The sequence below is a fragment of the Rattus norvegicus genome, chromosome 5 (assembly GCF_021556685.1).
Source record: "Rattus norvegicus strain SHRSP/BbbUtx chromosome 5, alternate assembly SHRSP_T2T, whole genome shotgun sequence".
NCBI classification, from domain to species: domain Eukaryota; kingdom Metazoa; phylum Chordata; class Mammalia; order Rodentia; family Muridae; genus Rattus; species Rattus norvegicus.
Window position 1 is genome coordinate 133,001,626 of NC_141538.1, and position 15,996 is coordinate 133,017,621.

The window sequence follows — 15,996 nt, forward strand, 5'->3', positions numbered from 1 at the left end:
ACTCCCACCAACCATGCCAGAAGAGTAAGAAGTGGATCATCCTGGGGTTACAAAGACACCATCAGTTATATAGTAGTTGTACAACAGGCCTGTTGATGGTAAGGAACAAAGTTATAATGACATAGGTTGGCATCCTATAGAAAGGCTAGTTCTAAGACTTTTTAAAGTGACCACAACTTCCTGCAATAGACTCCCCTAAATTGAAACAAATTATAAATAACTGGGCTACTCAAAATAGAATTAAATTGGAAAGGATAGACAGAAACAGTACTAAAGCCCAGTTGGCCTTTGCACTCTTTAATATGGCAAAGACTAAACCAATTATGTTGAAACATGAGGTAGAGCAAGTGGATGAAAAACTCAGAAAGCAGTTGCTAGATAAATAACAGTACATTGATAGCCAAGTCAGATTCAATTTGATCATACTAAAATAGAAAGAACAATGTTTCTTTCCAGCTTTAAGGTCTTGAGGGAAAAGTTAAGGAGCCAGAAAAAGCTCTACATCTTTTCAAAAGATTATAAAATTCCTGAGAATACTTCACTGATTTTAAATTAATATTGATCTGAGTGGTGAAAAAAATCATGTGAGAACCAGATGGAAGGCAGGTTTTTGACAGGGAACTTGGTTTTCTAAATTGTGAATATTTTATGAAAAACAAGTTTATAGACCATGAAAGGTCCAGGCACCACCTATGGAGGAATTGAGAGGGCTAAATCTAATACTGGTTTTAATTTGTATCATTCTAATATACCAGGTCATTTTAAACTTAGATATTTTTCATGTCAAAATGCCTAGGGACTGAGTTGCAGGAAACATGGTCATAGGCAAAGATAATATGAATAAGTCAGTAAAGTTTTACAGTCTAAAAATGCCTGATATTTTTATTGTGGGAAATTTGGTCATTTGCAACACATTTGCAAACAATGAATCTCTAAGGGCAATGGTTGTAATAGGTATAAATCAGAAAGGTCTTTTCTTGCCATCAGTCAATGAAATCGGTACCAAACTGGAGACCACACAATTAAAAGTATAGGCCATTTGGCTCTTGTCTGTCAGGAAAAAATAAGTAGGCAGAAATCCTGCAATAAAGTCATGAAAATAAAATGTATGCTACTGCAGACAGAGATGCTGTAGACTGGCAATAGATAACCATCTTACTGTATCACCCCAAAACTCAAGGATATAAAAATAACTAATTGAATTTATGCTCTTTTACCCACAGACTCATTCGAGTTTCTGGAGCAAATAGCTTTATTGATTCAAGACGGTGGAGTTGCTCAAAACTGTGGGAATCTAGGTATGATCAATTAAGATTTAAAATAAGAAATTAAATCCATGATCTGTTAAAAATATAGATACATGTAATGCAGTTTTTAGAATTGCCAAGCTGCTACTGTATCCCTAAATCTACTGCAAATTTGCTCCTGGAGACAGAACAGGAGTCTTTAAAAGTACAGGAAAATGTGTTAAGTTTTAGCACTTAAAATAAAATTGCCCAAATGAAATAAAAATTGCAAGTAAAAGGTATTGAAATAGGAAGCTTGGTGGAAGTAGGAACTTATGTAACTATGATTGTAAAGGAATCTTGGAACTTAGAATGACCACTTTAAAATATATAGTATTCCTGTAATCTGAGACAGCCCATGATGAAACTTAGGGTAAAATGGTGGATGCTTCTGGGGAAGATATTGCTAGATGTCATAGAAAACAAATCTAGGCTTTGCCAATTGCCCCAACAGAGGACACATACTACAGTGCAGTTTGCATTGCATTAGTTAACATGCCAAAGGGATAAATCCTGAAACACTGAACCATGAACCAGAGCAAGTGGAATGAAGATACTTAGAGAGCAGTTACTAAAACAGCAGTACTCTGATATCCAAATTCAGATTCAATTTGTCCATGCTAAAAGAGAAATTAAATGTTGCTTTGCTGCTTTAAGATCTTGGGGGGAAAGTTCAGATGTCAGGAAAAGGTCTTCCTCACTTACAAAGATTATACAAACTCTGGAGAAGCCTTCACAGATTTTAAAGTAATACTGGTTTCTGCAGTAAACAAAATCATATGAGAACCAGATGGAAGGCAGGTTTTGATAGGGACCTTGGTGTTTGAAATGTGAATATCTTCTGAAAAACAAGTTCTTAAACCATTAATGTCCTAGGTACCATCTATAGAGGAATCAAGAAAGATACAACTGATGTTTGTTCTAATATGTAACTTTTTACTATAAAGGGTCATTCTATATATAGAAATCTCTAATGCCTAAATGTCTACTAATTCAGTTGTACAATATATGGTCAGATATGACATTCTATGATCATAATATGCAAAGATATTATGAGCAAGCCACTATAAATCTCCATTCTCAAAATGCCTGGTGTTTTTATTGTGAGAAATTTAGTCATTTGAAACTCAATTGTGAATAAGGCATTTCTAAGGGCAATGTGTATCCTAAGTTTAAAGCATTAAGAACAGCTACACTTCCAGGTGTGTTCATTTGATAATGCAAAGGTTACCATTGGCACAAGGAATATGGGAACAAAAGAGATACCCAATATGTTTACCGGCCTCAGAAAATGAAATGGGGACTTAGATGTAGACTAAACAGTAAAAAAGAACACGACATTGCCTCTTTTCAGCCAGGAAGGAATAAAAAGGGATACATTCCTCAATGAACTAATGAAAATCTAATGCATGTTACTGGAAGCAGTGCTGCTTCAGACTTGGCAATAGATAAACATCCTACACTATTTCCCCCAAACTCAATGTTATAAAAAGAACTAATTGAATTTATGGTCTTTTGCTCCTATATACAGAAACGTTGCTGTTCCAAAAAATTTTTGCTACCGTTGAATGCTCATGTTCCCCTGAGAATTCAGGTATGATTAATGAACTTTTCAAAGAAAAATGAAATCCATGGTCTGTGGAAACTATAGATACAATCTAATGCAGTTATTAGGATTGCCCAGATGATACTCTATCACTAAATCTAGGACAACATGCTCTAGGAGAAAGAACAGGAATGTTTGGAAATACAGGAAAATGTTTTAATTTTTAGCCGTTAAACCGTTCAGAGGACAAAATTAAAATTGCAAGTAAAATATATTGAAATGGAAGTCTTGGTGGAAATAGGAGCTTATGTAACTATGTAACTATGATTTTATAAAAATCTTGGAATTCCTTTAATAGGGGACATTCTAAGTTCCAAGGGAACATATCTAACACACAATGCACGAGTTAGAGGAAGGACTGAAGGAGCTTAAGGGGTTTGCAACACCATAGGAAGAATAGTAATATTAACCAACCAGACCACACTAGAGCTCCCAAGCACAAAACCGCCAGACCCATGGCTCCAGCCACATATGTAGCAGAGGATGGCATTGTCTAGCATCAATAGGAGGAAAAGCCCTTGGTCCTGTGTAGGCTCATTTCCCCAAAGTAGGGGAATCCCAGGCATTGAGGTGGGAGTGGATGGGTGGGAGTGGGAGCATGCTCATATAAGCAGGTGGAAGGGTAAGAGAGTACGGAAAGAGGGTGAAAGGGTAAGACACTTGAAATGTAAATACATAAAATATCCACAACAATTTAAAAAATAAGTAATAAATACATAATTTATACCAGTGCATAGAAAGTGAAACTTTATCACAAATAATCTAGAAAAGCCAACAACAATTACAACAACAAAAAACAGAATAATGAAAACAATTCCTAGCAAGAAAAGAACAGCTGGAGAAATCACTATCCCTAACCTCAAGCTCTATTGCAGAGCAATAATGATAAAAACTGCATGGTATTGGTACAGAGACAGACAGGTTGATCAATGAAATAGAGTTGAAGATCCAAAAATAAAACCACACACTTATGAACACTTGATCCTTGACAAAGATCTCAAAAATATACAGTGGAAAAGGAAAGCATATTAAATAAATGGTGCTGGTGTAACTGACTATCTTATGTAGAAAAATGAAAATGGACTCATATTTGTTACCATGAACAAAGTTCAAATCCAAGTGTATCAAGGACCTCAATATACGAAACAGATACAATGAATGTAATAGAAAAGAAAGTTCAAAAAAGCCTTGAACTCATTGGCACAGGGGGAAATTATTTAAACAGAACTCCAATGGCTCAGGCTCTAAGATCAAGAATTGATAAGTGGGAACTCATGAAACTGGAAAGCTTCTGAAAGACAAAGGACGTAGATAGTCAATCAGACCTACATATTGGGAAAAAAGTCTTCACTAACCCAACACCCAATAAGGGCTATTATCCAAAATATACAAAAAATTCAAGAAGCTAAACCACCAAAAAACCCAATAAAAAGTGGGTATAGGACTAAACTGAGAATTCACGACAGAGGAATCACAAATGGCTGAGAACCAACTAAAATGTTCAAAGTTTTTAGTGATCAGAGAAATGAAAATCAAAATGACCATGGGATTCTACCTTACACTAGTCAAAATGGTTAAGATCAAAACCTTAGATGACAACACATGTTGGTGATGATGTGGAGAAAGTGAAACACTTCTCCATTGCTGCTGGGATTGTAAAATGGTACAAACACTTTGATATTCAATTTGGAGGTTCCTCAGAAAATTGGAAATAGACTTATATAAAGTCCCAGCAATACCACTCTTGGGAATATGCCCAAAACATGCCCCACTATACCATGAAGGCATGTATTCCACTGTGTTCATAGCTGCTTTATTTGTAATAGCCAGAAACTGGACACATCCTGGATGTCCAATGACAAAAGAATGGATACAGAAAATGTGATTTATATACACAATGGAATACTACTCAACTATTAAGAATGAGGACAGTTTTTCAGGCAAATGGTTGGAACTAGAAAATATCATCCTGAGTGGGATAACACAGAACCAAATGGACATGTATGGTATGTTCTCACTTATAAGTGGGTATTAGCCAATAAAAAAGAAAAGAAACAAGTGCAGAATACCCAAGATACAGTCCACAGAACTCACAAAGGTCAACAATTTGAAGGGCCCAAGTGATGACGTCTTAGTTCCCCTTGGATGAGATAAGAAAGCAAACACAAGGGGGGAGGGAGTGAGGGACATGGGAGGGAAAACAAATGGGGATTGAGGAGATGGGAACATTATCTGGTATTGGTTGGATGGAAAGGATTGAAGTCCTTAGGGTCAGCAGAAAGAATGGAACAGGCAACCTTGGGAGGAAGGAGGTGGAGAGGCCCCTCCAGAATGTACCAGAGACCTGGAAAGTGAGAGACTGTCAGGCCCCAAGTTGGGGGTCAGGGGTAGATGAAATGCCCTTCAGTGGGAAGAGGGAAATTTTTGAGCCCACCTCCAACAGAAAGACAGGGCATCAAGTGAGGGATGAGATTGTTAATCTACAGTCAAAGGTCTGACCCATAATTCTTCTGGTCTAAAAGAAGTGCAGGAATGGAATAGAGAAGATTCTAAGGAAAAGTAGGTAGAGCGACAGGCACAAAGGGGGATCCAGCTCAAGGGGAGGCCCCAAGACCTGGTACCATTACTGAAGCTATGGGGTGCTCAAAAAAGGGACCTATCATGACTATCATGACTGCCCTCCAAAAGACACAACAAGCAGCTGAAAGACTCAGATGTAGATATTTGTACCCAACCAATGAACAGAAGCTGCTGACTTCTGGTTAAATTAGGGGAAAGCTGGAGGAGGTTGAGGAGGTCAACTCTGTAGGAGGACCAGCAATCTAATTAACCTGGACCCTTGAGATCTTTGAAACACTAGATCACCAACGAGGCAGCATATACCAACTGAGCTGAGGCCCCCAATACATATACAGTAGTGGACTCCTGAGTCTGGGTTCAGTCAGAGAATATTTGCCTAACCCTCAAGAGACTGTAGACCCCAGAAAGTTTAGAGGTCTTGCTGAGTGGTGGGATTGGGACATACTCCTGGAGATGGCCAGGGTGAGGGTCAGGGGAAGGGCAGTATGGGCTATGGAGTAGTCAGATGGAGGAACTGGTAGGGAATAAAATCTGAGTACAAAAATAAATAACATATTTAAAGAATAACATTGGCAATGAATAAATTTGTGTTGAAACAGAAAGACAAAAGTCAAATTTAAGGCCTTATTTCAATGAACTATGCATAAATATATGCGGAAGGAATCTTTTAAAGCAGTGGCTGAAACAGGATAACACACCTATGATCCAAGAGATAGCTCTTGCTGAAATTTAGGAATAAATGTTGGATGCTCCAATGAAAGATATTAATATATGTCATCAAAAACAACCTGAGTTTGCCAATTATCTGGACATAGGAAATAAAAGGAACTGCATTTCCAAAATTAAAGGAAAAGCCATGGCTGAAATGCCAAGAGCCCTATCATAAAAATAATTACCTCACAGGCCTGTATGGATAGATCAATGGCACTTGGACAAACAAATATGATAGGAGCTTGACTGTCAGTTACAAGAGAACTAGAGGCCAAATATATAGAGGAGTCTACCAGCACTTGAAATCCCATGCATTTGTTATGACAGACTATTAGGGAAAATTGAGAATGTTAATAGATTTTAGAGACGAGGTTAGAGTAATTCAATGAATGTATTCATTGCAACCATGGAATTCCTTTGCCTTCTTTATTATCTAATTAAGGGATAGTAATCGATTTAAAGACTGCTCTTTTACTATCCCTTTTAGTGAGCAATATAAAGAATTGCTTTATTTTACCTACTTAGAGTGATGTTTAACCTGTAAAAAGATATCGGAGAATGTTCTTCTACTAGAATTGTTAAATAGTCAATATTTTGTGCAATAACCTTTGAAAATAATTTGTAGATAATTTTCTCAATTCATTAGGTCTTATTACATGGATGATATATTATTAGCTGATTCTGTCCTAGATATTTCAGAGAAAATTTTTAAGGAAATACAAACCATTCCATTATCCTAGCTTTGAAAGATTAATATACCTCAATTCAAAGTGACCATGCATGGGAGAGTATTTGATGTGTGTGAACAGATAAGAAGAATCGTGTACATGAGAATGTGTTTTGCATGCATAGTGAATTTTAAGTCAGCAATAAACAGTAGAATTGTCATTTTATGGGCATAAGTCGAATGCAGTAGAAAATTAATAGTTTAACTGATAAAACAAAGAACTAAAAATATAATTTTTTACTTTGTATCTTGGAGAGTTTACATAGATACTAGTTAATTTATATAATAACTTATATAATATATAATGTAATGTAATTAATGTAAAAATAATATTGTCTGAGAAGTAAAGGAAATCCAACAGACAGGGAAAGGAGTGATTTGGGGGAGGAAGGGAATGAATTGTAAATTTTGGTGATATATCTTCATGAAATTATCTGAAGAAAATTCATCACTATATGTGATGTGTATATGTCAAAAAATAAAAACTGCAAACTCATGTATACTTTTGCCATAGGGCTCACACAAGAGCCCATCTACTTGTTCTAGATGTCATGGAATGGATGCAGTATTCTTATCATCTAAGAAGTTAGGAATGAATGTTTCTGAAAGACTTTACCCATTTTTTCTTCTGATATATTCTGCCTTTGCTTGTGGAGTTTCTTACAGAGCTCTTTTAAAAAGATGTGGTTGCCTTTCTACTAATCAAGTTGAAACCAGTTTAAAATTGATGGTTTCCATTCAAGTTCTTGAGGGAGCTGTAGGATGTAACTTGTGTGTATCAATATCCATGCAGAAGAGAAATATTAAAAATACAGCTTTCTAATTTTTAATCATCTAGGTTCAAGTCAGTAACCTCATACCCACAGTCATGTTAACACTAACAAATACACTCTTTGGCTCACCAAAGTCAAATTTTATGGAATCATTGGCTTCTCTTGGGTGCCCTGGTAAGGTCACTACATATTCTTTTCTTTACAGAGAACTGTTTGTAGAGGAATTATTATCTACTTTTAACCATAGGCAATGTGAGTCTGATCTGAAGACAAACACAATGTCTATACCTTTTGCTATGTGATATGAAACAAAGAGCCTCTTTTCTCAGTGTCAGTTGCATGCTGTGTGATGATTTGAATCATGTAAGGAATGTTGAGATATCTCAGAATAGGGCATTATTTCAGAAGGATGTTCTGAATGTGGATATTTTTCTTCAAATATCATCAGGCGAAATTCCACATTTGTGAATATTTACAGTTTTAGTAAGAATAGAGATGCACTTCAAATGCTTGGCTCATTATCTTTTGCAATATCTGCCAGCAAATCATAACATAGAAGATCAAAGGAAACCATTGTGATCATTCACATGTCTTTAATGAAGATGATATAACATAAAAGGAAGGGTATTTTCTTGATATCTAGCAAGAATTTTTCTGAAGAATGAAGTAAAATAAATAGGCAAGTGTTCTAATAATAACAATAGTTCCAGATTTGAAATTAAAAGAGTTGTAGAGCCAGATAAGTTGATGTTAACTTAAAATTCCAATATTTGAATAGAGGAAACAAATTAGAACTTTGCCAAGGAGTCCAGTGTTGGAATGATACTTGAGAAACATTGTCAAAAATATTTAAATTTCAAGAAATAAGAGTGCATGTTATCCATGATAAAATATTCAGGTCAAGCATGATTATCAATATTATGATGGGAGGGTTAAGATATTATATAGGAAATAGTCTATATATATGAACTGTGAAAATTGGGAAGACTTTAAAATAAACATTTTCTCAGAACCTGTCTTGTGAGGCTATGGAACATATGAACACATGAGGAATGTGAATAATGTAGAATTGGAGAAACAATAAGTACCTATGCTACATGGCCTGAGGCAATACAAGAATATCAGTGTAATGGACTGACTCCCAGGAGACTCTGGGAACACTTAAATATCTTCAGTGAAGATCCCCATAATTATGAGAGATTGAAAGACATTAGCAATAGGATAGTCATCACTAACCAATTTTGTTATAGAGGAGGTGGTCAGTGCCCAGGTTACAATGCTGCTTATAAGTTGTTTATAGAAACTCAAGTATAAAGATAATTTGATTCTGGGTTGTAACTGCATTAATTTTACTGAACTTCATGGTGGGATGTGATCTTTGAGAGGTAGAAAAGGCTTGGACTTATCTGAATGACTTACATTGTTATTCAGGATGAGGTATTAAAAACCTAAAGTAATCAAGCTGGAATATATAAAGGACGAGGTAGAAAAAAAGGGCCTACAAGGTTCAAACAAAGCTAAATGTGACAGATGTCATGCTACAGATATTTTCACAAAAATATCAAATCCTATACACCAGTAATGGTAAAGAGGATTTAAAGCCTGACATAGAGTTTATGGAAAGCAAACTTGACAAAACAGCACATAGAAGCTATTGAACATTTTATGGTGAAGGTCAGAAATTCCATCCCAGTATATGGGGTGTATGATTCTTATAGGCAAATAGGAACATCCCACATGAAATTTTCATCCAAAATCTTTCAATAAGCTGTGGTAGCTGATGATAAAACCAAGCTAGGGTACAGATCAGGGAATTTAAGGATCAGTGATTTAGGCTCAGGAATATCCAACCACTGTTTCTCCGCAGGTCTATGCAGTAATGTGAAGAACAATATGGCATAGACTGAGGAATTGTCAAAGGTGCAATATCCACAAAATAACTGAAATAACATCACTGAAAAAATTGGAGGTCAGAAAATTTACAGAATATGATTGGATTGTAGGTGGATAGTTACATCATTTCTCGGGCATTTGAAAAACACTGCTGTATATAATTAAATACTTAATGCAGATGTTGACAGCTTTTCATGCAAGGAACATCACCTACTTGGTTCTCAATTATTGTTCTTTAGCCCTACAAAACAACTGACTATTCTTCTGATAATAAATCAATTTTATTTTACCACAGGGATTAATTATCAGCTGTTAAAATAGATAGAAGTAAACAATTTCTGAAGCACAGAAATTGGCATAAAACTTCACAAAACTAATGTAAGAGGCGAGGGAAGTGCTGGAGCATTGTTTAGTTTTTGATTCTACAAAGAAACATTACTGTCTGAAGAATGATGAAAGAATCATAACACTTATTAAGCAAAAGGAATTTAAAATGATCAGAAAGTGCACGTAACTTGGAAATCTCATGATTCTCATTCCCATTTTTGTCTGTAAAATCAATGAAGAACATCTGGTAAAAAGAAAAATCTTGGGGTTGGGAATTTATCTCAGTGTAGAGCGCTTGCCTAGCAAGCGCAAGGCCCTGGGTTCAGTCCCCAGCTCTGAAAAAAAGAAAAGAAAAAAAATCTTTCATGGAAATTTTGTGTAAACTGAACATAGTGTAGTGAGAATTTGGAGATTTTACTTTCTTTAGAAAACATTAGAAATATGCTAAGCACATGATTTTAGTTTTATTTCTGATGTGGAAATATTAGGATGATTCACATTTTCCACAGCAACAGTCTATGAATTGTTCTTTGTTAATGCAGGGGAGTGATTTTTTTCAGCTGCAAATATGTTATGCAATTATCTGGCAACTATGGGTACTTTTCAAAAGGCATACATATTCTAGGGCGCTGAGTTCTGGTTTTGGTCTCAAAAGAAGAAATAAGAAGAAAAGAAATTAGATTCAGAGTTCTTTGTTCTTTGCTCTTTCCATTTTTAAATTTTTACTTACGTCTAGTATTAAGGGGCTGAGTGGATACAAGATGGGAGGAAGATGAAAGAAAGAATAACCCACAAAGGAGAAAAGAGCAACTACAAGAACAGTGTTGAAAGTGAGGTTGTAAAAAAGAAAAACCCCAAAACAAGCAAAGATCAAGTACAAAAGGACTCAAAATATGAGGCCAGGCACAATTGGAAATTTGATGTCAAATATCATAGGGAGAATGGTAATGAAGGACAGGTGTGTATTTTCTTTACAAGTCACAAGAAAGCATTTACTATATCTACTATTGATAGGATCTTCTCTGCCTTAATCCAAGAAGGCAGAATATTTTCCTTATTATATATTACATTTGAAAAAGGGTGGGAATAGTGTCTGAGCAGTTGGAAGATATATAGGTGGAAATGCAAGGTTATGAAAAACAAAAGATGAATGAAAGAGGAAAAATAGGGTGACTTTACTCTCCCTTTTGTAAAAGGATGGCAGAATTTTTTATGAGTCTGGAGAGATTATTCTTGGTGCTAGAATCACACAGTATGTGAGTAGCACCAGAAAAGAAAGAGCAAAGATAGCCGAGTCTATATAACAGATCTAGCTGTGTGGAACTTCCTACAAGAGGAAAAAGGAAAAGAAACTGTTCTGGAGGCATTAGTTTAGAGAAATACTGAAAAGGAATGAGAAAAATCTGATTAAATGATCTGTTGGAAAAGAAAAGATTAAACTTGAAACACGCATTCTGGCAGGATTAGAAGAGAGTCATCTTGGCTTTAAAACATCATCATAAGCTTTCACAGTGATTTTTAACAATATCCCTATTGGAGGTGTGGATCAAAGTTGTGCTGAAATAGCATGGCATTCTATAGAAAGGCTGTATCTAAGGCTTTAAAAGGATGCCATGAAGTACTATGGGGTTGATGTGACTTATAAACAAATAATAAATAACTGGGTTTGTCAAAATAGAATTAGGCTGCAAAGTGTTGGCAAGAGTAGTCAGAGAGACCAGTTTGTATTTACAGTGGTAAGCATGGGAAAGGGATGAGGCCTGGAATGTTGAGCCATGAACCAGAGTAAGGATAATGAAGATACTCAGAGGGCAGTTGCTAGGTGCAAGGTAATACTTTGATATGCAAAGTCAGATTCAATTTGATCATGCTAAATTATTAAGAAAAATATTGCTTTACAACTGTAAGATCTTGGGTGAAATTCAGAAGGCAGGAAAAGTACTACATCATTTACAAAGATTGTAAAAAGCCCAGAGAACCCTTTACTTATTGAAAAAAATAGTATTAGTGTCAGCATTGAAAAATATCACATGATTACCAAATACAAGGCAGGTTTTGAGAAGAACAATGATCTTTGAAAATGTAGAGAAAGAGGAACACTCCTCCATTGTTGGTGGGATTGCAGACTGGTACAACCATTCTGGAAATCAGTCTGGAGGTTCCTCAGTAAATTGGACATTGAACTACCTGAGGACCCAGCTATATCTCTCTTGGGCATACACCCAAAAGATGCCCCAACATATAACAAAGACACATGCTCGACTATGTTCATAGCAGCCTTATTTATAATAGCCAGAAGCTGGAACGAACACAGATGCCCTTCAACAGAAGAATTGATCCATAAAATGTGGTACATCTACACAATGGAATATTACTCAGCTATCAAAAACAATAACTTTATGAAATTCATAGGCAAATGGATGGAACTGGAAAATATCATCCTGAGTGAGGTAACCCAATCATAGAAAAACACACATGCTATGCACTCATTGATAAGTTGCTATTAGCCCAAATGCTTGAATTACCCTAGATGCACAGAACACATGAAACTCAAGAGGGATGACCAAAATGCAAATGATTCACTCCTTCTTTAAAAGGGAACAAGAATACTCTTGGCAGGGAATAAGGAGGCAAAGTTTAGAACAGAGACTGAAGGAACACCCATTCAGAACCTGCCCCACATGTGGCCCATACATGTACAGCCACCAAACTAGATAAGATGGTTGAAGCAAAGAAGTGCAGGCTAACAGAAACCGGGTGTAGATCTCTCCTGAGAGACACAGCCAGAATACAGCAAATACATAGGTGAATGCCAGCAGCAAACCACTGAACTGAGAACGGGACCCCCGTTGAAGGAATCAGAGAAAGGACCAAAAGAGCTTGAAGGGGCATGAGACCCCATATGAACAACAATACCAACCAACCAGAGCTTCCAGGGACTGAGCCACTACCCAAAGACTATACATGGACTGACCCTGGGTTCCAACCCCATAGGTAGCAATGAATAGCCTAGTAAAAAGCACGAGTGGTTGGTGAAGCCCTTGGTTCTGCCAAGATTGAACCCCCACTGAAAGTGATTGTTGTGAGGAGGGCGGTAATGGGGGGAGGGTGGGGAGGGGAATACCTATATAGAAGGGGAGGGAGAGGGATTAGGGGGATGTTGGCCCGGAAACCGGGAAGGGGATTAACAATCTAAATGTAGATAAGAAATACCCAAGTTAATAAAGATGGGAAAAAGAAAAAAAAAAACGAAAATGTATATATCTTACGGAAAACTGTTTTTTAGACAATTAACGACTCAGGTAGCACTTATGGAGAAGTGGAGGAGGCTCAAAATGTTACTGCCTCTAATATTGTTTCATGTTTATATACTAGGTCATGCTATAACTAGAAATCTAAGATGTCTAAATGTCTAGTATATAGTTTATGGAAACATGCTTATATGCAAAGATTATTGTGAACAAGCTCCTACAGTTCTCCATTATTAACACCTGGTGCTTTTTTTGTAGGAAATTTAGTTATATTCAACGCAAGAACAATTGCTCTCTAAGAGCAATGGTTGTTCTAGGTATAAATCTGAAAGAAAGTCTACTCTTAGGTGTGTTCATTTGATAAGGCAATTGTTATCATTGGCACAATGAGTTTAGGTCCAAGAAATGTCCCCAAGGCTTTGTCCTTCCATCAGAAAATAAAGTGGGTACATAGATGGAGATTATACAACCAAAACTACAGGTCATTTACCTCTCATCAGATTGGAATGAATACATATGCAGAAATACCTTAATGAAGTAGTGAAATCTAATATGTGCTACTGCTACAGTACTGCTCTAAACTTGGCAGTAAATCAACATCTTACTGTATCACTGAAATACTCAAGGGAATTAAGATAACTAATTCAATTTATGGTCTTTTTCCCACAGATACTATAAAGTTCCTATTGCAAGTGATAAACGTGACTCCTCAGGTATCCAGAATAAATCCAGGTATGGTCAAAAAGATTTCAAAAGTGAAATTAAACTCATGGTTTGGGAAAAATAGGGTTAAATTCAATGCAGTTATTAGGATTGCTCAGCTAGTTCTTTATGTCTAGTTCTAGGCCAAACAGTTCCACAAAAAAAGCACAGGAGTGTTTAAAAGTACAAGAAAAACATAATAACTTTCAACTGTTGATGGTCAGAGTCCAAAATTAAAATTGCAAGTAAAAATTATTGAAATAGGAAGCTTAATGGAAAAAGGAACGTATGTAACTATAGTATCACAGAAACCTTGGTACTTAGAATGGCCACTTTAACAGTTTTATACCCAGTTCATAGGAAGTTAAAATTATCATAGCAAACAAAAGTGTAGAATGACTTAAATGTGTGGGACCAGAAGTTCAAATGTGAAAGCTATGGCCTTATGTTAATGACATGCCCATAAAATTATGTGGAAGTGATCTTTTACAAGAGTACAGTACACAGGTTAATATTCCTGTGATGCAAGAAACAGCTCATGAGGAAATTCAAGAAGAAATGTTGGATGCTCCAGGGGAAGATATTAGCATATGTCATCAAAAACAATCCCAGGCTTTGCCAATTTTCCAAACACAGGACATAACAGGAGCTGCATTGCCAAAATTAAAGGGGGTGCCAAGGATGAAATGCCAAGAGGCCTGCCCTGAAAATGGTTACCTCCCAGCCTGTAGGTGTACATCAATGGCCCTTGAAAAAGGAACTATGATAGGAGCTTGACCATCTGGTACAGGAACAGCTAGAGGCTACATATATAGAATAGCCTGCAAACCCATGGAAATGCCCTGCTTTGTTTGAAAATGAATTAGAAAAAATTACAAATATTGACAGATTTAAGAGCTGAAGATAGAGTAATTGAATGAATATACCCATTACAACCATGGAATTCCTTTACCTTCTTTATTATCTAATTAAGTGATAGTAATTGATTTAAAAGATTACTTTTTTGCTATCCCTGTTGATGAGTATGATAGAGAAACGTTTGTTTATACCAATTCTTAACCATCTCGATGCCGGTACTCGTGTGCAGTTGGGATTCTAACATAGAACTTGGAGGGGGAACTCCAGAGAAGCTGAAAATACACATGCATTCTGTTGCCCTTGAAATGTACGTTTTCAGTATTGGCATGAGCTCCCTAGGGCTTGAAAAACAAACACACGTGTGATAGTTGGTTCAGGGTTAGCAGGTGATAGCAGTTCAGTCCCTGAGAGGGAGATGCACAGGAGGTTAGCCCACAGAGACTATGATGTCAGAATAGTCAAAGGAAATGAACCAGTGAAAGGAGAAAAGTACTGAACCCAGGGTTGTTGGGCTTTCCCCCCTCAGATTTAAGATTGTATCTTAACAAAACACAAATAAATAAACCCCTCTGAGAGTTGTCAAAAAAAAAAAAAAGATATCAGTGGAATGTTCTTCTACTGGGAATGTTAAATATTCTAACTCTATGTAAATATTTTGTCCAATAAACACTCTAAATGGTTTATAGAAAATTTCCTCTGTCTATTGATTTTTATAACATGGATTATAATTTAATGGATGCTTCTGACACAAATACTTCAGGGAAAATCTTTAAGGAAACAAAAATGACTCCACTATACTGGCTGTGAAAAATTGACATTCCCCAATTCAAATGACTATGCATGGGAGAGTGTATGATATCTGTGAACAGAAAATCTGAAATGTGTATGTGAAAATATGGCATGTATTCATGGTCATGTTTAATCCAGCTCAAATAATAAAATTGTCCTTTTTAGGTCACATGGTGAATACAAAGAATATTAACATATTAACGGGTATAACTCAGAACTACAGATATGATTTTTCACTTTGTGAATTGGAGAGTTGATGTAGATGAGTAAATTGTAATACATGGTTTATATTAACATAAAATCATAGTTGTGTAAAAGAAACCCAACATCAGAGAAAGAAGTGATGTTTATGGGCCCAGGGCACAAATTGCATATTATTATGATAGGTTTCCATGAAATTATCTTAAAGAAATTAATGCTATATGTGAATTATGTAAGACACACAAAAAATCCCCTCAAACTTATGTATATTCTTGCTCACCAGAACCCACCT

General features: G+C 36.1%; 1 protein-coding gene across 6 annotated transcripts in view; it reads left to right on the forward strand.

Moving 5' to 3' along the window:
- Window positions 1-15,996, forward strand: part of Skint4l1 (selection and upkeep of intraepithelial T cells 4 like 1) — a 188,217-nt gene that overhangs the window by 57,426 nt on the left and 114,795 nt on the right. For all 6 annotated transcript variants that reach the window (XM_087551525.1, XM_087551526.1, XM_087551528.1 and 3 more), the window contains exons 7-9: window positions 1,224-1,298; window positions 2,818-2,880; window positions 13,824-13,886. In XM_087551525.1, coding sequence (XP_087407651.1) covers window positions 1,224-1,298; window positions 2,818-2,880; window positions 13,824-13,886 — 201 coding nt within the window. The remainder of the gene's footprint in view (window positions 1-1,223; window positions 1,299-2,817; window positions 2,881-13,823; window positions 13,887-15,996) is intronic.